This window comes from Watersipora subatra, chromosome 2, assembly GCF_963576615.1.
Source record: "Watersipora subatra chromosome 2, tzWatSuba1.1, whole genome shotgun sequence".
Taxonomy (NCBI): Eukaryota; Metazoa; Bryozoa; class Gymnolaemata; order Cheilostomatida; family Watersiporidae; genus Watersipora; species Watersipora subatra.
This window is the reverse complement of record NC_088709.1, coordinates 38,098,027-38,122,547: the sequence shown is the minus strand read 5'-3', so window position 1 is coordinate 38,122,547 and position 24,521 is coordinate 38,098,027. Positions and strand designations below refer to the sequence as shown.

The 24,521-nt window shown below is 36.0% G+C and overlaps 1 protein-coding gene across 6 annotated transcripts in view; it reads left to right on the top strand.

Moving 5' to 3' along the window:
* LOC137386942 (sugar phosphate exchanger 3-like) overlaps positions 1–24,521 on the top strand; it is a 52,177-nt gene that overhangs the window by 14,868 nt on the left and 12,788 nt on the right. For 5 of the 6 annotated variants that reach the window (XM_068073181.1, XM_068073177.1, XM_068073178.1 and 2 more), the window contains 6 exons: positions 853–978; positions 5,662–5,724; positions 7,235–7,310; positions 16,845–16,908; positions 17,763–17,853; positions 22,658–22,913. In XM_068073181.1, the coding sequence (XP_067929282.1) occupies positions 853–978; positions 5,662–5,724; positions 7,235–7,310; positions 16,845–16,908; positions 17,763–17,853; positions 22,658–22,913 (676 nt within the window). The remainder of the gene's footprint in view (positions 1–852; positions 979–5,661; positions 5,725–7,234; positions 7,311–16,844; positions 16,909–17,762; positions 17,854–22,657; positions 22,914–24,521) is intronic. The other variant, XM_068073180.1, reaches the window with a different exon arrangement.

Sequence of the window (24,521 nt, the reverse complement as noted above, 5' to 3'; positions counted from 1 at the left end):
AGGAATAAATTAGTTGCTCGCACCTTGTGAAATTCCCATGATTAGTTAGGAGCAACTAGTCGGTGCTCTGAATGTCTGTTGGTCATGCAAAGGTTGCTGTTACCGATGTAATGCATTGTTCAAGTTAACAGAACTAGTTTTTTTAAGTTAACAGAACTAGTTCTCTTAAGTTAACAGAACTAGTTCTCTTAAGTTAACATAACTAGTTCTCTTAAGTTAACAGTACTAGTTCTCTTAAGTTAACAGTACTAGTTCTCTTAATTTAACATTACTAGTTCTCCTAAGTTAACAGTAATAGTTCTCTTAAGTTAACAGTACTAGTTCTCTTAAGTTAACAGTACTAGTTCTCTTAAGTTAACAGTACTAATTCTCTTAAGTTAACAGTACTAATTCTCTCAAGTTAACAGTACTAGTTCTCTCAAGTTAACAGTACTAGTTCTCTTAAGTTAACAGTACTAGTTCTCTTAAGTTAACAGTACTAGTTCTCTAAGTTAACAGTACTAGTTCTCTTAGGTTAACAGAACTAGTTCTCTTCAGTTAACAGTACTAGTTCTCTGGCATTGTAATCAGTATCTACTCAATTATTCTTAAGTATGGAAAGGTAATCAAGTGGTGCAGATGGTAGCCTGCCTGTCTCAGCATCCAAATATCTGGGTTTGATTCCTGTGTAGGGCAATTCTTTCCTAACGCTTGTGACGTGGTTTCGGACTGGTGGATGGCTCTCATTATAGAAAAGATTTTGCTTTTTCAACATTAATTCTTGTGAATGGATTTACCTGCTTTTTGTAGATCTCATTTTGGCTAAAGTTTACCTCGTCAGTCAATCTTTGCCACTAATTCTGTTCCTTGCAGTCGCAGTGCTGGCCTAACTGCACCAAGATCTTATCATGCTGGTTTACTGATGGACAAAAAAACTCAGTGTTTGGCTTGTTTGGCACCTGTGCATTTGCTGGAGGGATCATTGGCACTGGACTGGCGGTAAGTAACAGCTCAATAATAACAGCGAAATGACAGAAATGACATCCAACATTCAATTTCTCTCTACAACTGGACCTGTCTCTAGTCGTCAAGGTTCCATTACTATTAGACTCAGACATGTCCAGCCAAGATCACAGAGCCATGGTTTGTGTAACAAAGCTCTTAAAAAACAACCACAGCCTCTGTTTGTAGTAAGCTAAGCTGACACTACCCTCTATCGTGGAGGGGTTCCTCACACACCCGTTATATTATTACTCACTTAGTGAACTACCTGGGGTGTCACCTTGATTAGAGAGATTCATAGAGTACCTTGTGTGAAAAAAAATCATAGATATAGTAAACCATAGATTGGCAATAGCTATCATTACAATGGAGCAAAAGTGAGGCACATAATTGGCTGTTGTTTCCACGACGTTACGTCGCAGTGATGTGCGGATCTATCTATATCTATGGAAAACATCCTCCCTAGGAAACGCTATACAAGCTAACCATCAGCTGGATCGCGCTTGAGGGAGTGCTTGTCGCATCAGTGATATTGTACACCTGTCATATATCTATAGTTACACCTGTCATGTGTCTATGGTTAAACCTGTCATGTCTTCATGGTGATACCTGTCATGTCTCCATGGTGATACCTGTCATGTCTCCATGGTGATACCTGTCATGTCTCCACGGTGACACCTGTCATGTCTCTATGGTGACACTTGTCATGTCTCCATGGTGACGCCTGTCATGTCTCCATGGTGACGCCTGTCATGTCTTCATCGCTACACCTAGGTGTATAATTGTTAATACTGGCTGTGTAGCTGCATACTCTCTAAGCTCCTACACACCATCCATACACTATAAGCCTAAGTTTTTGTCACTAGCGAAATTATTGATTTTAAAAATTGCTCCTCGTGGTCCCTTTTTGAGTAACATTGATTTGGAGTGAGCTTGTTGCTCGAGGTGAAGTCTAGATTACTGCCAAGTTGAAGCCATTTTTTTGTCTATGAACATACTTCAATGATTTCATAGACAGCAGCTTAAATTCTACCAGAGTTCACCTCAATTGATCAGTCATAAATATCTTTGCTAGACTCGTTGCTAAGTAGGCTACTACATTAAGTGTTCTTGGTGGTGCCTCTATGAGAATTGAGGCTTGGAACAAGGATATATGTTGATATCAGCTGCTCGAAGACACGCTGTTCATATTCATGCAGTTCTTATTCAATTCTAAGGGAAGGCTTACCTTGCTCATCTATCATCTATATTACATCACTTAGCTACCGGTGCCCACCACGTATTGCGAGTGTAAAGTATAATATTAATATAAGTATAATATAAGTATAATATTAATATAAGTATAATATTATATAAGTGTATAATTAATTTTGTAAAAGATTTATATTTAGTCTACTGAAAGAACCAAAAATTTTTGTTTTCTGACAAGTTGCTGTGGCCTACAAACTTACAATGTGCGGGATGCAGAGTTTCTTCTTTATGCCTGGCCATGGCTATGGCCAAAATAGTCATATGATAAAAAGCCTAGTTTCAAGATAATCATCTATCTATATATTTTTCAAAGTTTGTTATTTTCCATCTGTTTTCTGTCGTACTTCGGTCCAGCTATCGCTATTAAAGTCAAGGAATTTAAAATTCTGCAATATGTTGGAATAGAACATACGGAGATTGTTCTATGCAACCACAAGATTTCCATCTACGATTTCTAACACTGAGCTAGATAGCGTGATGATCAAACATTATCACATCAACATTATCACCGTAGAGCATATGCACACGCTAAATGACGTATTATTTTAGCATTGCGCCCACGCAGTACGATGCCCCTGTTATGAAATATTGCTTTATAGGATAACTATAGGAAACCAAATAAGGATAACTATAGCTGTTTCGTTAGTGCCAATTTTTTTTTGCTGAGCGATATCAACAATAATTTCTCTCGAAATAAAAATTTGCCGATTTGTGTACCGATTATATACTTTATTAAGAGATATAGGCTACGTTGCTCACCATGGCGAGTTCAGCGTTATTCCCTATCATATATGTATGTATAGCGTATGCACAGGCTACATGACATTTTATTTTGAACTCTATGAATTCTATTAGCTCTATGAAACACGATGCTTTTTCATGCTTTCATGAACCTCTATTTTCGGTTTTTCGTAAGGTTCAATTACTATAGCTGGATTTAAGGCCAATTCTTCTCACTTGGACAATTACATGTATATTATCGCTGTAGGAAGAGTCTCGACATTCTCTCTCCCTTCGGTCAGACAAAGACAGTACGATATCTCATTTTTATATTTGTACCATTATCGGAGAGGTACCAGTATCGTCTTATTCAAAGTATTGATGGATAGCTTCTGGCGGAACAGCAGCCTTTTTTATACACACTCACTTCTATGCAAGAATCGTTATCATTAATTTAACATCATCAGGATTTTTATTTTGTTTTCTCAGTTCGTATTAATTGTATCATTACCGAATCATCTTCTATTGTAGCAAAATCGTAGCAAAATCGGCTTAATTTAGCTATTACTCGGTAATTATTTCACATTTACATTTAAAGCATTTTATAGTTATTTTTATTCTTGACGCTTGAAAGTTACAGTTGTTTGACGAACTATGAAAACCTTTTCAGTTGTTTTTATTTTTTCTTAAATTACTTCAACTACACAAAACACGGATTTTCTCATGATATGTAGTTAGAATGGCAAATGTGGTTATATGTTAAAGGTTGACTTGCAACAAAATTCACATTACCGTTATTTGATATGAAAAGATTCACCATGTTTTACTATGTTGTGTTGTAGGTGCAAAATATGTGGAAAGGTGATTACAAGCTCTTCAAAGCTCAAAAACGAACAGAAAATCGCAGCCACACGAGACCGCCGTAGTTTGGATTCCCTTTCCAAATTGGCTCAAATGTGATGTAGTTGTGAGAGATGGTTTCTGTTTACACTTTCTTGCAACCTTATTCGTCGAATAATTTTCACAAATATGCTTCACGCATTCAATAAAACCATGTCTATTGTTCTTACGCGTCTGTTTTATCGTCATTGTAATGCTGTCACTTTTAGCACTGATATCTTATAACTTATCGTAAAAAATCGTTAAACTTTTTAACCTTAGCTCGAAGGAATACATATCATTGTCTGATAATCATGACGAGCCTGTTGGTCACCTGTGATAATCGAAAAGTGCTGCAAAAATTATTTGCGAAGTATTGGGTCACATGTTCAGAGAACGACTTGACGATTGAATAATGCCGAAACAAAACTGTTAAGTAGCGAGCATCTATATGTGATACGGGGTCTTCGGTAAAACCCGAAGTGTTTGTCATAAACTAGTACTACGATAGTTTTATATTGAGCTTTGTATTGGCATTTCAATTCACGTGAGAACATCACATGACAAGACAATAACCAAATTTCGTGGTTACGTCATCGAAATAAAGAGATTCCAATCTACGGCCGCTTTTCGTTTTTGAGCTTTTAGGAGCTTGTTATCACATTTCCACATACATGTATTTGGCATAAATTTACAACAGAGTAAGACATGGTGAATCGTTTGATACCAAATAACTGTAATGTGAATTTTGTTGCAAGTCAACCTTTAAATACAAATCAATTTTCTGTGCAAAGACTTTTTTATTACCCGGGCAACGCCGGGTAGTACAGCTAGTATATATATAAATCTCAATGTTTGTCCATCTGTCTGTCCATCTATAGTGATAAAGTTTTAAGAATGATAAATCCACTACAAACTGGATTTGAACTCACAACCTCCAGTTCTGTGGACATTTATTTATCCAATACACTACACTGTCCAACTTGTTGTACCATGGAATAAGTTTGGCACATACTTGGAATACATGCCAATCTTGCATGGCTTCACGTTAAACACTGCACTGCAGCTAGCTTTATGTGTAAAGCCATATTAGAAGAAAAATCTATGAAGCCCTACCAGAAGAAAAATGCATGCCCATAAGTGAAGGAAAGTGCTTAAACTCATATAGCCAACAAGGCTATTGCAATCAGTATAGATCTGTTGTAGGTACTGCGATCGGTACAGTATGAATTACACAGAAACAAACACAGTAAACAGAAATGGCACTGTGCACAGAAATAAACCAAAACCTTCATTTGAAAGTTAGAATGGTCAATGTTTTTGTTGAATGTCTTGATTAAAAGTAAATTTTTTGTCTGAAAATTTTTTTATTATCCGTGCAACGAGGCGCACTCATCTAGTATTTACTATTATGGGTTCACATGCAGGTTCACAGGCTACTCTGAGACCCTTTATGTTATGGCTATGGGTTCACAGGCTACTCTGAGACCCTTTATGTTATGGCTATCATTGTATTACCTGCCTCGCCATTGTATTAACTGCCCCACCATTGTATTAACCGCCCCGCCATTGTATGGGCAGGACTGGGTAATAGGTAGGACAGGTAGGACATGTCATACAAATTGTATGACCTGTCCTATCTTTGTATTACCTGTCCTACCATTGTATGACCTGCCCTACCTTTGTATTATCTACCCTACCATGGTATTATCTGTCCTACCATTGAATTATCTGCCTTACCATTTTATTACCTGCCCTACCATTGTATTACCTGTTCTACCATAGTATCACCTGTCTGAGCATTGTGTTAATGCAACTCACTCCTTTTAGGTGTACCTAGAGAACAAAACTGGCTCATGGAGAGCAGTCCATACCATCCCATCTATTATTGTGGTAAGCTTTTGTTCAACATATATATTATATTACCTTGGGTAGCTCTGTATTATGTTATTGTTATCCCACGACCAAACAGAGCGAAGCGATTGGTTGGGAGATTTATGATAAATGCACATGTGCACACAACTCCCGAAAACTATTCATCAACAATGAGACGAACCCTTGAATCAAAATTCCATCAGCAAATTTAATCATCGTTTTGTAGAGTAATTAAAGTATAATAACAATACAAAACACATACAAACTTATTTAAATATGTTACCAAGTCTTTGTAAACCGTAGTTATTATCTTAAAACTTACCCATCTGATCGGATTATACACAAATAAACAGATTTATTTGGACGAAAATCGTTATTAAAACTTGTCAAGCCTCACTTTTATAAAAGTTAAGACCGAAAATTGAAACGCCGAGCGACAAAGAATAGAACGATTAAATCGTTCGCATTTCATGAAAAAATAACGTGCACTTTTCACCAGTCTATAGTATTGTCGAAAGTTTCGGTGATTAACGTAGGAGTACTGAAATCGTTTCATTTTTGCCGATTTCAAATTAACTGACATTTCAGACACATTTGAGTACTTTGGTATTCTAACTGATGTCCAACGCAGTGTAAGTAAAGGATATGACAAAGATATTTTTTTCTAACGATTTTTATGAGATTACGATATTTAATTATAAGTTTGGATATTCTTCTTGATATTTCTTGATATTGTTAGCTATGACGTTTTGAAATGTAAACAAAATTGCGCATTGGTTTTCTATTATTACTGTATTACTATTACTAAGTTTGGATATTCTTTTTGATACTTCTTGATATTGTTAGCTATGACGTTTTTAAATGTAAACAAAATTGTTCATTTGTTTTGTATTATTACTGTATTACTATATTAATAATATTGGTTATTCTAATAATATCAGTGCATTTTACTTCTAATATTGCATTTCTCCTATTGCAGGGGGAGAGATATAAACATATAATCTTTTTCTTTCATTATCGCTGTTTGTCATGACCAAACACTTTTTTAAATAGATTTTCTAAAAATCTATATAATAAATATCACTTTTTGATATTGTTAGCTATGACATTTTGAAATGTAAACAAAATTGTGCATTGGTTTTATATTATTACTATATTAATACTCTTGGTTATTCTAATAATATCAGTGCATTTTACTTCTAATATTGGCCAATATTGCATTTCTCCTATTGCAGGAGGAGAGATATAAACATATAATCTTTTCTTTCATTATTGCTGTTTGTTGTATATAATAACACCCACACCCAGTACATTACAGCTACCATTGCAGTTATCCTATTGCACTGCAGTGTCATTTGACTGCTAATATTGCATTTCTCAACCATCAGTACCCTTTCTTTTTTCCAATATCACTTTGGTCGTGGGCTGTATGACAGTGGAATTTCTAGTATATATATATATACATGTATATATATATATATATATATATATAACGTAATTTCATATATCGCTGTAAGCTTTATTATAGGCATCCTTCGGAATTCTTGTCCTGCTATTCTATAGAGAGTGTAAAGAAGCAAGGTTGCAGAAACCAGCAGACGAAGGTAGGAATACCCATGCTGCAAGTGAAAACAAGAGACTTGTTAAAATTCAAAATTAAATGTAACAAATATAAAATAAAATAAGTTTATAATCTGATTTAATTTAATGCGTAGGTTGAGAGGTAGAGGTAGAGACTTAGGTTGAGAGGTAGAAGTAGAGACTTAGGTTGAGAGGTAGAAGTAGAGACTTAGGTTGAGAGGTAGAAGTAGAGACTTAAGTTGAGAGGTAGAAGTAGAGACTTAGGTTGAGAGGTAGAGACTTAGGTTGAGAGGTAGAGGTAGAGACTTAGGTTGAGAGGTAGAAGTAGAGACTTAGGTTGAGAGGTAGAGACTTAGGTTGAGAGGTAGAGGTAGAGATTTAGGTTGAGAGGTAGAAGTAGAGACTTAGGTTGAGAGGTAGAGGTAGAGACTTAGGTTGAGAGGTAGAAATGGAGACTTAGGTTGAGAGGTAGAAGTAGAGACTTAGGTTGAGAGGTAGAGGTAGAGACTTAGGTTGAGAGGTAGAAGTAGAGACTTAAGTTGAGAGGTAGAGATGAAGATTTAGGTTGAGAGGTAGAGACTTAGGTTGAGAGGTAGAAATGGAGATTTAGGTGGAGAGGTAGAAGTAGAGACTTAGGTTGAGAGGTAGAGACTTAGGTTTAGAGGTAGAAATGGAGATTTAGGTGGAGAGGTAGAAGTAGAGACTTAGGTTGAGAGGTAGAGGTAGAGACTTAGGTTGAGAGGTAGAGACTTAAGTTGAGAGGTAGAGACTTAGGTTGAGAGGTAGAAGTGGAGACTTAAGTTGAGAGGTAGAAGTAGAGACTTAGGTTGAGAGGTAGAAGTAGAGACTTAGGTTGAGAGGTAGAAGTAGAGACTTAGGTGGAGAGGTAGAAGTAGAGACTTAGGTTGAGAGGTAGAAGTAGAGACTTGGGTTGAGAGGTAGAAGTGGAGACTTAGGTTGAGAGGTAGAAGTAGAGACTTAAGTTGAGAGGTAGAAATGGAGACTTAGGTTGAGAGGTAGAAGTAGAGACTTAAGTTGAGAGGTAGAAGTAGAGACTTAGGTTGAGAGGTAGAAGTGGAGATAGGGGTGTGCTAAGTAACTATCTTTAATTTGAGGCTAATAAAGATTTAAATTAACTTAATCTATTTAGGCCTATTAATATGTCTCTTATTTCATTTTGAATATCCTCTTCATTTTCATCTAGGAAATGGAATGTTTCAAAAATTTCGAACATTTCAGGATTTTATTGACTTTCAACATCAACAATAATCAATTAAACGGGAGCACTATTAGAAACATATTGTAGAGCTGTTAAAAGGATTCAGACAATTGTTTTTATTGAAAAGTCATCTTCTAAAAAGAGAGAATTTCAAAACTGCATTTGTCACTCGAAGTCAGTGAACCTCTCCTATTAAATGTTAAGAAATTAAAGTACGCTCAGAGATTGCTGGCTACGGGTTTTGTACGCCACTGTGATTGGTGGGACAACTTCCATTATTCATATCGGTATAGTCTCTGCCCCATTTAACAGTGCATTTAAAGGGTGAGAGGCGTGATATTGTAAGAATTATTTGGTTGCTTCTAATATAAATATTGGCTACTACTTGGTCAGCCTTAATTAACTATGATGCTACATAAACTCAGGCACCATTGTTATAGAGGTAGCTTCATCAACGCTAATTGTCTGCCTCTTTGGGAGCACTTCTGTCAGCCTTAGCTATAGGTTGTTTCTAGCATTCGGCAGTAGTGAGGAGTAAACCTTGGATTAGGAATGACAAAATATGATGAGCTATTATCCCGCGACCAAACGAGCGAGAGCGAAGTTTGAGTTTTTATGATAAATGCATGTGCACACAACTTACGAATATGATTCATCAACAAAGTCGCAACCCCTTGTATCGAAATCTCATCAACAAATTTAACCATTTTTCTGTGGAGTCATTTAAGTATAATAACACTAGAAATTCCACTGTCATACAGCCCACGACCAAAGTAATAATGGAAAAAAGAAAGGGTACTGTTGGTTGTTGAAAAAGTAGTTCTCAGCAGGAATTGACAGAGTATAATGTAAATGAGACTTAGACCTGTAGACTGTAAAGCTGTAGACCTAAACTACTGTACGTAATTTAACTAACAACAGCAATAATGAAATATATTTATTATATCTCTGAAATGCAATATTAAAAGTAAAATATATTGTAATATACAGTTTGAAAGTTGGTTGTGTTGAATGCAGAACGGTTTTGACAACGATATGTAACAGAAATAAATATTAATAAAATAAATATTTAACTATCTCAAACTTATGTTTTACAATAATAAAATAAATATTAATTCAAGCTGTAGACCTAACCTACTGTACGTAATTTAACTAACAACAACAATGCCAACAATAAAGAAATATGTTTATTATATCTCTGAAATGCAATATTAAAAGTTAAACGGCAAACTGATGTGTAATATACAGTTTGAAAGTTGGTTGTGTTGTGATGAATGTAGAACTGTTTTGACAGCGATATGTAACAGAGAGCAAACGTTGGCATTTACGCGTCTGGAAGTTTTATGCAAACTGGAGTGAAATAAAGAAATATTCTTGTCATGAAAGGGCATTGTAGTAACGCCCTACCTTGTAGATAAGATGTAAAGAAATCTGGCTGATGTTCTAGATAATTTGAAAAACCTTCGGTAATTGGACAAAAACTTAGGCTGATAAACTGTGTACCACATTTTCGTACCTGTAAATCGGTCTACGCCTCAAACAGTACACAAACCTTCTTGGCAATTAAACAATGCCATAGACTGGTGAAATGAGCACGTTTTTCTCGTGCTGAATTGCGCACTGCTAAATAGTTCTACTATCTGTTGCACGGCTTTATTGGCGTTTCGTAGGTCGGTCGAAACTATTAATAAACCAAGCTGTTCAAGCGTTTTGTGGCAATTTTTGGCAGAATTAATCTGTCTATTTATGTATAATCTGATCAGATGGGTTAGTTTTAGCAATTTGCGGTAACCGTTCAAAGGCTTGGTAACATATTTAAATAGGTTTATATGCGTTTTGTATCATTATTATACTTAAACGACTTTACTGAAAAATAATTAAATTTGTTGATAGGATTTCGTAACAAGGATTTGGTGGCGGCCGTTAGCGGATAATTTTTCGGGAGTTGTGTGCACATGTGCATTTATCATAAATCTCCCAATCAATCGCTTCGCTCTTGTTTGGTCATGGGAATACAAAACACATATTAACCTATTTAAATATATTACCGAGTCTTTGAAAAGTGTCGACATGTTCTTAAAAAATAGACAGATTTATTTGGCCGAAAATCATTATTAAAATTTGCTAAGCCTTTGTTTTTATCAAAGTTAAGACCGGAAATTGAAACGCCGAGCGACAGAGAATAGAACGATTAAGTTGTGCGCATTTCACAGAAAAATAACGTGCACATTTCCCCAGTCTATAGCATTGTCGAATTGCCGAAGGTTTCTGTAATTAACGTAGGAGTACTGAAATTGTTTCATTTTTGCCGATTTCAAAGTAACTGACATTTTAGACACTTTTGAGTACTTTGGTATTCTAACTGATGTCCAACGCAGTGAAAGTAAAGGAAATGACGATGATATTTTTTTCTAACGATTCTTATGAGAATATTACAATATTCTTATGAGAATATTACAATATTTAATTATATGTTTGGATGACTACAGAACAATGACTCCGTAGTGCAGATTTTCTAAAAATCTATATAAATATCACAACTTCTTGATATTGCTAGCTAAGACATTTTGAAATGTAAACAAAATTGTGCATTGATTTTATATTATTACTATATTAATAATATTGGTTTTTCTAATAATATCAGTGCATTCTACTTCTAATATTGACCAATATTGCATTTCTCCTATTGCAGGGGGAGAGATATAAACATATAATCTTTTTGTTTCATTATTGCTATTTGTTGTATATAATAACACCCACACCCGGTACATTACAGCTACCATTGCAGTTATCCTATTGCACTGCAGTGCCATTTGACTGCTAATATTGCATTTCTCAACCATCAGTACCCTTTCTTTTTTTCCAATATCTCTTTGGTCGTGGGGTGTATGACAGTGGAATTTCTAATGAAATAGTTCACAGGCTATACTTGAGTCACTATGCTCTCATTTGAATAGAAAGATAAATAGAAACGATAAGACATTCTTATTTATTGTAAGTGCATATCCTTTCCTATAGCTAATGTATTGTAAGTGCGTACCCTTTCCTATTGCTAATGTATTGTAAGTGCCTACCCTTTCCTATTGCTAATGTATTGTAAGTGCATACCCTTTCCTATAGCTAATGTATTGTAAGTGCATACCCTTTCCTATAGCTAATGTATTTTAAGTGCATACCCTTTCCTATAGCTAATGTATTGTAAGTGCATACCCTTTCCTATAGCTAATGTATTGTAAGTGCATACCCTTTCCTATAGCTAATGTATTGTAAGTGCATATCCTTTCCTATAGCTAATGTATTGTAAGTGCATACCCTTCCCTATAGCTAATGCATTGTAAGTGCATACCCTTCCCTATAGCTAATTTATTGTAAGTGCATACCCTTCCCTATAGCTAATGCATTGTAAGTGCATACCCTTCCCTATAGCTAATGTATTGTAAGTGCATACCCTTTCCTATAGCTAATGTATTGTAAGTGCGTACCCTTCCCTATAGCTAATGTATTGTAAGTGCATACCCTTTCCTATAGCTAATGTATTGTAAGTGCATACCCTTTCCTATAGCTAATGTATTGTAAGTGTATACCCTTTCCTATAGCTAATGTATTGTAAGTGCATATCCTTTCCTATAGCTAATGTATTGTAAGTGCATACCCTTCCCTATAGCTAATGCATAGTAAGTGCATACCCTTCCCTATAGCTAATTTATTGTAAGTGCATACCCTTCCCTATAGCTAATGCATTGTAAGTGCATACCCTTCCCTATAGCTAATGTATTGTAAGTGCATACCCTTTCCTATAGCTAATGTATTGTAAGTGCATACCCTTTCCTATAGCTAATGTATTGTAAGTGCATACCCTTCCCTATAGCTAATTTATTGTAAGTGCATACCCTTTCCTATAGCTAATTTATTGTAAGTGCATACCCTTTCCTATAGCTAATGTATTGTAAGTGCGTACCCTTCCCTATAGCTAATGTATTGTAAGTGCATACCCTTTCCTATAGCTAATGTATTGTAAGTGCATACCCTTTCCTATAGCTAATGTATTGTAAGTGTATACCCTTTCCTATAGCTAATGTATTGTAAGTGCGTACCCTTTCCTATAGCTAATGTATTGTAAGTGCATACCCTTTCCTATAGCTAATGTATTGTAAGTGTATACCCTTTCCTATAGCTAATGTATTGTAAGTGCATATCCTTTCCTATAGCTAATGTATTGTAAGTGCATACCCTTCCCTATAGCTAATGCATTGTAAGTGCATACCCTTCCCTATAGCTAATTTATTGTAAGTGCATACCCTTCCCTATAGCTAATGTATTGTAAGTGCATACCCTTTCCTATAGCTAATGTATTGTAAGTGCATACCCTTTCCTATAGCTAATGTATTGTAAGTGTATACCCTTTCCTATAGCTAATGTATTGTAAGTGCATACCCTTTCCTATAGCTAATGTATTGTAAGTGCGTACCCTTTCCTATAGCTAATGTATTGTAAGTGCCTACCCTTTCCTATAGCTAATGTATTGTAAGTGCATACCCTTCCCTATAGCTAATGTATTGTAAGTGCATACCCTTTCCTATAGCTAATGTATTGTAAGTGTATACCCTTTCCTATAGCTAATGTATTGTAAGTGCATACCCTTTCCTATAGCTAATGTATTGTAAGTGCATACCCTTTCCTATAGCTAATGTATTGTAAGTGCATACCCTTTCCTATAGCTAATGTATTGTAAGTGTATACCCTTTCCTATAGCTAATGTATTGTAAGTGCATACCCTTTCCTATAGCTAATGTATTGTAAGTGCGTACCCTTTCCTATAGCTAATGTATTGTAAGTGCCTACCCTTTCCTATAGCTAATGTATTGTAAGTGCATATCCTTTCCTATAGCTAATGTATTGTAAGTGCATACCCTTCCCTATAGCTAATGTATTGTAAGTGCATACCCTTTCCTATAGCTAATGTATTGTAAGTGCATACCCTTTCCTATAGCTAATGTATTGTAAGTGTATACCCTTTCCTATAGCTAATGTATTGTAAGTGCATATCCTTTCCTATAGCTAATGTATTGTAAGTGCGTACCCTTTCCTATTGCTAATGTATTGTAAGTGCATACCCTTTCCTATTGCTAATGTATTGTAAGTGCATACCCTTTCCTATAGCTAATGTATTGTAAGTGCATATCCTTTCCTATAGCTAATGTATTGTAAGTGCATACCCTTCCCTATAGCTAATGTATTGTAAGTGCATGCCCTTTCCTATAGCTAATGTATTGTAAGTGCATACCCTTCCCTATAGCTAATGTATTGTGAGTGCATACCCTTTCCTATAGCTAATGTATTGTAAGTGCATACCCTTTCCTATAGCTAATGTATTGTAAGTGCATACCCTTTCCTATTGCTAATGTATTGTAAGTGCATACCCTTTCCTATAGCTAATGTATTGTAAGTGCGTACCCTTTCCTATAGCTAATGTATTGTAAGTGCATACCCTTCCCTATAGCTAATGTATTGTAAGTGCATACCCTTTCCTATAGCTAATGTATTGTAAGTGCATACCCTTCCCTATAGCTAATGTATTGTAAGTGCATACCCTTTCCTATAGCTAATGTATTGTAAGTGCGTACCCTTTCCTATAGCTAATGTATTGTAAGTGCATACCCTTCCCTATAGCTAATGTATTGTAAGTGCATACCCTTTCCTATAGCTAATGTATTGTAAGTGCATACCCTTCCCTATAGCTAATGTGTTGTAAGAGCATACCCTTTCCTATAGCTAATGTATTGTAAGTGCATACCCTTCCCTATAGCTAATTTATTGTAAGTGCATACCCTTTCCTATAGCTAATTTATTGTAAGTGCATACCCTTTCCTATAGCTAATGTATTGTAAGTGCGTACCTTTCCCTATAGCTAATGTATTGTAAGTGCATACCCTTTCCTATAGCTAATGTATTGTAAGTGCATACCCTTTCCTATAGCTAATGTATTGTAAGTGTATACCCTTTCCTATAGCTAATGTATTGTAAGTGCGTACCCTTTCCTATAGCTAATGTATTGTAAGTGCATACCCTTTCCTATAGCTAATGTATTGTAAGTGTATACCCTTTCCTATAGCTAATGTATTGTAAGTGCATATCCTTTCCTATAGCTAATGTATTGTAAGTGCATACCCTTCCCTATAGCTAATGCATTGTAAGTGCATACCCTTCCCTATAGCTAATTTATTGTAAGTGCATACCCTTCCCTATAGCTAATGTATTGTAAGTGCATACCCTTTCCTATAGCTAATGTATTGTAAGTGCATACCCTTTCCTATAGCTAATGTATTGTAAGTGTATACCCTTCCCTATAGCTAATGTATTGTAAGTGCATACCCTTCCCTATAGCTAATGTATTGTAAGTGCGTACCCTTTCCTATAGCTAATGTATTGTAAGTGCCTACCCTTTCCTATAGCTAATGTATTGTAAGTGCATACCCTTCCCTATAGCTAATGTATTGTAAGTGCATACCCTTTCCTATAGCTAATGTATTGTAAGTGTATACCCTTTCCTATAGCTAATGTATTGTAAGTGCATACCCTTTCCTATAGCTAATGTATTGTAAGTGCGTACCCTTTCCTATAGCTAATGTATTGTAAGTGCCTACCCTTTCCTATAGCTAATGTATTGTAAGTGCATATCCTTTCCTATAGCTAATGTATTGTAAGTGCATACCCTTCCCATAGCTAATTTATTGTAAGTGCATACCCTTTCCTATAGCTAATGTATTGTAAGTGCATACCCTTCCCTATAGCTAATGTATTGTAAGTGCATACCCTTTCTTATAGCTAATGTATTGTAAGTGCATACCCTTTCCTATAGCTAATGTATTGTAAGTGCATACCCTTCCCTATAGCTAATGTGTTGTAAGAGCATACCCTTTCCTATAGCTAATGTATTGTAAGTGCATACCCTTTCCTATAGCTAATGTATTGTAAGTGCATACCCTTTCTTATAGCTAATGTATTGTAAGTGCATACCCTTTCCTATAGCTAATGTATTGTAAGTGCATACCCTTCCCTATAGCTAATGTATTGTAAGTGTATACCCTTCCCTATAGCTAATGTATTGTAAGTGCATACCCTTTCCTATAGCTAATGTATTGTAAGTGCATATCCTTTCTTATAGCTAATGTATTGTAAGTGCATACCCTTTCCTATAGCTAATGTATTGTAAGTGCATACCCTTCCCTATAGCTAATGTATTGTAAGTGTATACCCTTCCCTATAGCTAATGTATTGTAAGTGCATACCCTTTCCTATAGCTAATGTATTGTAAGAGCATACCCTTTCCTATAGCTAATGTATTGTAAGTGCATACCCTTTCCTATAGCTAATGTATTGTAAGTGCATACCCTTTCTTATAGCTAATGTATTGTAAGTGCATACCCTTTCCTATAGCTAATGTATTGTAAGTGCATACCCTTCCCTATAGCTAATGTATTGTAAGTGTATACCCTTCCCTATAGCTAATGTATTGTAAGTGCATACCCTTTCCTATAGCTAATGTATTGTAAGTGCATACCCTTTCTTATAGCTAATGTATTGTAAGTGCATACCCTTTCCTATAGCTAATGTATTGTAAGTGCATACCCTTCCCTATAGCTAATGTATTGTAAGTGTATACCCTTCCCTATAGCTAATGTATTGTAAGTGCATACCCTTTCCTATAGCTAATGTATTGTAAGTGCATACCCTTCCCTATAGCTAATGTGTTGTAAGAGCATACCCTTTCCTATAGCTAATGTATTGTAAGTGTATACCCTTCCCTATAGCTAATGTATTGTAAGTGCATACCCTTTCCTATAGCTAATGTATTGTAAGTGCATACCCTTCCCTATAGCTAATGTGTTGTAAGAGCATACCCTTTCCTATAGCTAATGTATTGTAAGTGCATACCCTTTCCTATAGCTAATGTATTGTAAGTGCATACCCTTTCTTATAGCTAATGTATTGTAAGTGCATACCCTTTCCTATAGCTAATGTATTGTAAGAGCATACCCTTCCCTATAGCTAATGTATTGTAAGTGCATACCCTTCCCTATAGCTAATGTATTGTAAGTGCATACCCTTCCCTATAGCTAATGTGTTGTAAGAGCATACCCTTTCCTATAGCTAATGCACATGAAGAATTATGGCAGAGTGATAGAACCTAACTGCTTTCCTTGTCCTTGCACAACGGTAAACATGTGAGAATTAACCAGGGTAACGATGCTCGATAACTATCGCTGCGTGTAGATATAGGCTAGATATTTATCAACTGTTGAAGTAGATACCATACGACATTTGCTTTTCATTCTAGATGAAAATGCTCTAACTACCTCCTCATCTTCTCCACATCAATTCAGAGAGCTCATCAGATTACCGTAGGTGTCTTGCATCTTCTCATTACCATTCTCATTGGAAAAGCTGGTTCACACTCTTAGGCTGCGATTGCAGTCTCTTTTTGCTTTCAAATATAATTAGGCAATCTTTAAATGTAACTTTATTTTCATGGGAGACAACTTTGGCCGCAACCAGATACTACACTCTCATTGTCATTCATCTGCACATTTCAATCAGTGGATCTTTGCTATCAGAAATAAGTAAAAACTGCTTTATCAATAGTATATGTTAAAGCTTGCTTGGAACCATTTAAATAGTTACTCTTCTTTCTCATAACTACTCTTCTTTCTCATGCCTACTCTTCTTTCTCATACCTACTCTTCTTTCTCATAACTACTCTTCTTTCTCATACCTACTCGTTGCTTCGAGCTGTTAACACGCTAACTCCCTTGTTCTTTCTATTGTTTATTTAGCTCTATGCAATCCAGGCATATGATCGCCATACTTTTCATTTTACTATAGAAAACGTGTTCATGTCTGTGTGTAGCTTGTTAGAGACAGCCTATCGGATTCCGTTTAAATAGCTGAATATCTTTACTAGTTCAATTACTTTGTAGATAGATTGGATAGATATGTACATAATCATAATGATAATAATAAATAACACTCCAAAAATCAAACTATTAACCAGGGAGGAGCATTGGAATAGCATTGGACTGGAGATTTTCATGGATGCCCAAGTGTGGATAGTGCTGGACCAGTTTTTCTAAAGCATTTTTCTTTGTTTATCAAAACTGTCAGTCTAAAATAAAATATGCGAGCCCACATCAAAGTCTTTCACGGTATGCAGCTATTTGCCAGACACATTATATAGCAGTTTTTTTGTTGTTTACAGGGCGGTGATCGAGATTTCTGTGGCCGTTTTCTGTCTAAAGCTAGTCAGATATTGTATGTATATGTGGATGCCTCTTTATCTTGAAAAACAGGTAGGTGCAGTACATGTGCAGTCGTGTCTCATGTCACATGTACAGTCAAGTCTCATGTCACATGTGCAGTCATGTCTCATGTCACATGTGCAGTCGTGTCTCATGTCACATGTACAGTCGTGTCTCATGTCAAATGTACAGTCATGTCACATGTACAGTCGTGTCTCATGTCACATGTGCAGTCGTGTCACATGTACAGTCGTGTCTCATGTTACATGTACAGTCGTGTCCCATGTCAAATGTGCAGTCGGTCTCATGACACATGTATAGTCGTGTCTCATGTCACATGTACAGTCGTGTCTCATGTCACATGTGCAGTCGGTCTCATGTCACATGTACAGTCGTGTCTCATGTCACATGTACAGTCGTGTCTCATGTCACATGTTATTATTATTTCTCCCTCACAAAATCTCACGCTCTTTTTAGTCTTGTCGCTTCAGGCTCTTAATTCATTGATTTCTATCCATGAATTCATTGATTTCTATCAATGAATTCATTGATTTCATTGATTTCTATCAATGATTTTATTGATTTCTATCAATGCTAGCGTCCGCTTCTTCATATTCGCTCAATATCTCAATACCTTTACTTACGCTTCATTTTATTCTTATTGTTGTTTTCTCTCCTTTATAGTTTACCGGGATTGGATAGATATGATATTTTTGGGTCCAAAATATCGATATTTTTAAAATATATCCATTTTATCATTCCGTTTTCACCTTACAACGATTGCTAACAGTCTAAAAATGCTAAGTAATACATAAAATTGTCAAATACTTGCATAGGGGCCTATTAGGCTTACCCAACACAGACACACAGACACACAGACCAAGGACCAAGGAGGTGACATTGACTAGAACAATTAATTAATGTTTGAGTTGAGAAGATCTTTTCAGATCTAAATTGTATTCCTTCATCCCAGTGCTCTATCCCTAACCTGATAATCTCATGTTAAATTGTTATATTTTATTGCTTTATTGGAAAACCAGCCTGCTGAAAACCCTTTTAACTTCCTAATCCATGATTTTAAATTGAACAATCTGACACCCAGAAACAGAATTGTAAGCACATCACACTGACTCACTGAGATGACAGAGTATCTCATCATTTTCTGTAAAAATCTTTCAATGAATAACTTCAAAGGATTCTGGCTCAGTATAAAATCTATAAATATGATGATATAACTCTGACTGCTAGTGTTGTGTGTGTGTTTTCATCGTGTGGACTGGTTCACAGCAAGTTGAGAAATTGTCTCGGTGTGGTGAAGGCTGGCAAGCTGGTGTTTACAAATACCTAAACTAGACAAGAGTAGGACATTAAAACATGCTTTGACTATCTTAGTGTGTATTTGCTATTTGCGTTATTTTGTTTGCGCTTTGCATTCATGTCATTATTTCCAATCCAATGTTTGACGAACATTTTCATATTTATAAATATTACATGTATTATTATACTAGGCTTACAATAAATCAAGTGTTTGGTATTAAATATTGCTGACTGGTCCCATACAATATATAAAATACATCGTAAACACCATGCAAGTTCAACCTAGCTTCAAATTTTTTTTAAAATGTCATTTGCTTCTTAAATATCATAAATATCAATAAATATCATGATATATATCAGTGATATGATATTTTTAAAAATGTCGATATTTTGCCAACCCTGATCAGAACATATCATTTCTCCTGTAGATAACTATATAAGAACATATCATTTCTCCTGTAGATAACTATATAAGAACATATAACTGCTGCTGTAGATAACTATATAAGAACATATCGTTGCTCCTGTAGATGATAATATAAGAACATATCACTGCTCCTGTAGATTAGTGTTGGGCTGGTAAGGAGTTATCTGCTTTTACCGACACCGATCGATTATCGGTATCCGGAAAACCAATCGTTTTCGGTGACAGCCGGTTTGATATGATAGGTATTTATCCGTGAAAACCTATCGGTAATTGGTTATCCGGAAAGATTTTTGTATTTGACAGGCTACAGCATTACCAGCGACGGGTTGTGCGGGAGAACCTCACGCGCACAATCGCCATGTAACGCAATGAGATTACAATCGCGCGTCAATTGATGTTGATTGCAAAAACGCCTCTGACGAACATGCTAAGCAAAAAGAGTCTCTCAGCGCGCATTGGCAATCACGACTTTTTTCTCAGACATTCTGAAAACCCACGCGAGTTATATTGTAACTCTTTCTTCAATGAACATTTCCACGCTTACCTAATAGGTATCTAGTATTATATTACGTCTTACATTGATAAAATGTAAAACGTAATATGCGTTTTATATTTTATCAAATATAAAACCTAAATTACGTTTATATTTGATAGAACCCCCGTTTGATATTTGATACGTTTGATATATTTATACGTTTTATATTTGATTTATCTTCCCACCTGCGTTATATAAAAATGGGCAGTAGGTAAGCTGAAGTTAAACACACTGAAAACCATATACCAAACTACAATACCGACAATATCGAACTTTCTTAGTTGGCAAAGGATACCGAAGATGGTAAATAGCGAAGATACCGACACCGGGAAAACCGATAAAAAAGTGCAAGGATATCCTATCCGGCACTAAATTATATACCAGCCCAACACTACTGTAGATAATAATATAAGAACATATCGCTGCTCCTGTAGATAACTATATAAGAACATATCACTGCTCCTGTAGATAACTATATAAGAACATATCATTGCTCCTGTAGATAATAATATAAGAACATACATCTGTTCTTGTAGACAACAATAGACCTCTAGCCATAAATACCGACATTATAATGTAGACTTTGCAGGCATTTTGTTCCCGATCTTATTTTCTTTTTCAGTAAAGCAATGGTTAAAGCAGATCAATTATATCATTACTTTTATCATATGTTTCAGTACTTCAGGTCTTGGCTTTCGAATGAGCCTATATTCAATACACAAAGAATAATAGAACTATGAAAAACAAGGTGTCAAAAGTATGTCCTGCAATAAAAAAACACTTGGTTGTGGTTCCCACAATGTGATGTCATAATTATCATTTAGCTTTAGGTCACCGATCCCATTCGCTGCCATTGAGGCTGCGCTTTTCTGTGACAATCGGTGCTCTTTAACCCAGGGAGCGCTAATAATAAACTAGGATTCTAGATAATCAACTATGCCCGGGGATCGTGCTAACGCCCGACCAATACAAACACATGTTCTGGGTTAATAGATTTCGGGTGATTATTAGATTTGCTCTTTTCACCCTTTCATTCATTTTAAAAATTTATAGTATTATTATCTGAAGAATTCGTATCGCTTTCCATGTTGCGTTCTAAATATGATTATGCTTCAATAAATATACTGTCGTTGATAAAGGTAATGAAATCACATCGATTAAATTGTGACCTGCAGTGGCGTGGCCCTAGGACTATATGTATATTGCACTCTAGCGAGATCATGCAATGCTTAAAATGAATTAGCCTCAGTCGTGCCCCTCAACATCACAATAAAAAGAAAGGGCGAGTACATAATATCATCGGGAAAACATAGTATAGTGCTTGGAATCTGAGCTATTATCATAGAAATAATCTGTACATGGAGAGCTAATGACACTGATTCCTATTTTCATCTTCATTGGTTCTCTGGAGCTGTCCTACCTTCGCCGGCCACTAGCGTCATTATCGTAGTTGATATAAGCGGTAAGCGATAAAAATAAGCGGTAAGAGCACACAACACCGAATATGAAAATTGTGATGTCATAATTTGCGAGCTTATACTATTGAACATTTCTGTGGTAGCTTTAGCTCTGGGGAAATCCTATAAACACCAACCAATGTCTGTCTCACCATGTCAAACAATGGCTCATTTGAAAGCCAAGATATTGAAGAGCCTGATCAAGCTGAAACAGTATTGATATAATTGATGTGCTTTAAGTTGCTGATCTTTTAGCTGGTAAACTGGTTGGCGGTTAGTTCTATGTGTTTTTTTGTCGTGGCCCAGAAGTAACATTTGTCTGGCACCTTGTACACCAGTTGCAATGCACTACGAGTTTCATCAGGGAATCAGTTTAAAGGTAAGACTGATAACTGTTGGAAATGAGATCACACTCACTCCTTGGATGTCGAAATGAAACTACTCTCACTCCTTGGATGTCGAAATGAAACCACCCTCACTCCTTGAATGTCGAAATGAAACCCCTCTCACTCCTTGAATGTCGAAATGAAACCCCTCTCACTCCTTGAATGCCGAAATGAAACTACTCGCTCCTTGGATACCGAATGATATCACTCTCACTCATTGGATGTTGAAGTGAAACTACTCTTGCTCCTTGGGTGTCTAAGTATTTCCCAGTCGCTCATTGTGATTGAATAATCATCTGAATTTAAAAACAAGCATATTGACGTTCGATTGACCGATTAGAATTTTTCTGATCAACTGATAAGTTAAAGTTTTTTGTGAAAGAATAACTTGTTGTTTAGTGTGCGTGCAGCTTTACATTATAAATTGGACGGCAGAAAGAAAGCTTAAGTTAAATAGTAGATGTTTTTTCTAGTGCACATGTTGGTATCGTTAAGGTATCTGAACTGCCGGCTATTTCCTTTAAGCAACTCGTAGAGGGAAGACCAGAACTTGTGGAGAATACTTTCCAATGGTATACGCGCAGTTAATTCTTTCCTCAAGTATTTTGTTCCACTTCCTTTTATTCACTTGTGATGTTAATGGCCGCTGAGTGCGTTCTGTAATAGTCTTACTATGATTATATTATGTGTATTTTATTATGCTAGAGCAAATTCTCTAATGTTTTTTTTTCAGCTGGGTTACCCATCTACTAGCGCAGGATTATTCTCCACTATGTTTGAAATTGGTGGCGTCATTGGCAGCGCTCTCTGTGGTGCTCTTATTGATAAATACAGTCCTTCTCGACCTTTGCTGGGGGTCACTTTTAGCATAACTGCCAGTGCTGCCTCTTTGGTACTCTTCAATGCAACAGCCCATTGGGGGTACGCTAGCAATTCTCTGTGTATGTTCCTCTCTGGTGCCTTCAACTGCGGGCCTGATACCATCCTAGGTGAGTTACTCCGTATGGACGTACATGTACAATCAAAGCTCGACATGTGACTCTAATTCGCCCTGAGATTTTATTCGAACATCAAAGCTGTTGTATGTTGGAGTAGATACTTTTAAAAGGACACTGCCACAGCTCAAAAACTTCACATTAAACATTTCAGGTGATTATAATATTATAGTAAATGCATTGTATAATTTTTTTACAAGCCGTGTGTAATACAATGAATTAAGGGTAGCAAACTGTACTAACGGAGTAATAATTAATCAAAAGATTTTTGTTGTCAATTCACCTACATTGAAGATAGGAGCCAAGATGTAGCATTGGTGATACCGGAAACAAACAATTCTTAGGTAGACGTTGTGTGATAGATACACAGAGCTAATCTAACCTGAACAGACGTTGTGTGATAGATACACAGAGCTAATCTAACCTGAACAGACGTTGTGTGATAGATACACAGAGCTAATCTAACCTGAACAGACGTTGTGTGATACACAGAGCTAATCTAACCTGAACAGACGTTGTGTGATACACAGAGCTAATCTAACCTGAACAGACGTTGTGTGATACACAGAGCTAATCTAACCTGAACAGACGTTGTGTGATACACAGAGCTAATCTAACCTAAACAGACGTTGTGTGATACACAGAGCTAATCTAACCTAAACAGACGCTGTGTGATACACAGAGCTAATCTAACCTGAACAGACGTTGTGTGATACACAGAGCTAATCTAACCTGAACAGACGTTGTGTGATACACAGAGCTAATCTAACCTGAACAGACGTTGTGTGATACACAGAGCTAATCTAACCTGAACAGACGTTGTGTGATACACAGAGCTAATCTAACCTGAACAGACGTTGTGTGATACACAGAGCTAATCTAACCTGAACAGACGTTGTGTGATACACAGAGCTAATCTAACCTGAACAGACGTTGTGTGATACACAGAGCTAATCTAACCTGAACAGACGTTGTGTGATACACAGAGCTAATCTAACCTAAACTAGATGAACTTTAAATAAATGTAGCTTATATTTTTGTTTTTATAGTTCATAGTTTTTACTTTGTTTTTGAATTATCACAAACAACCACTCTACTTGCATTATTTTTACTCAGCATATTTACTCAGCATACTCAGCCATGCAGAGGAAACCTGTAGATATTATATATATAGATATATAGATATTGGTGTTTATTTACCAAGATATAAATTTTCTTTAAAGTTCAAATGTCTCAAGTTGGAAATTGCTTTGGATTTTATATCAATTATTTGCTGAAGTATTACGTTAAAACATGGAGAGAGAAGAAAGACAGGGAGGGAGGAGGAAGAAGCTGAATTCCCGTTTTAAACTTTTGGCTAAATTCCTTCTTTGAACCAATATCAAGCGTGTGCCCATTCAACCATTGTTATTTCAAATTTTAATATATAATTATTACAGTAGCACTTTACAGCATTACGTTATATATAATATTAACTTATTTAGCAAGAGACTGCGTGCTTCTGAGAAAAAAGGTCATAAAAGATTTGTGTTGTCTTTGGTAAATGTTAAACACTATGTCTAAAAGGTATTTATATTGTTTGCTGTGAAAGTGAAATCCTTT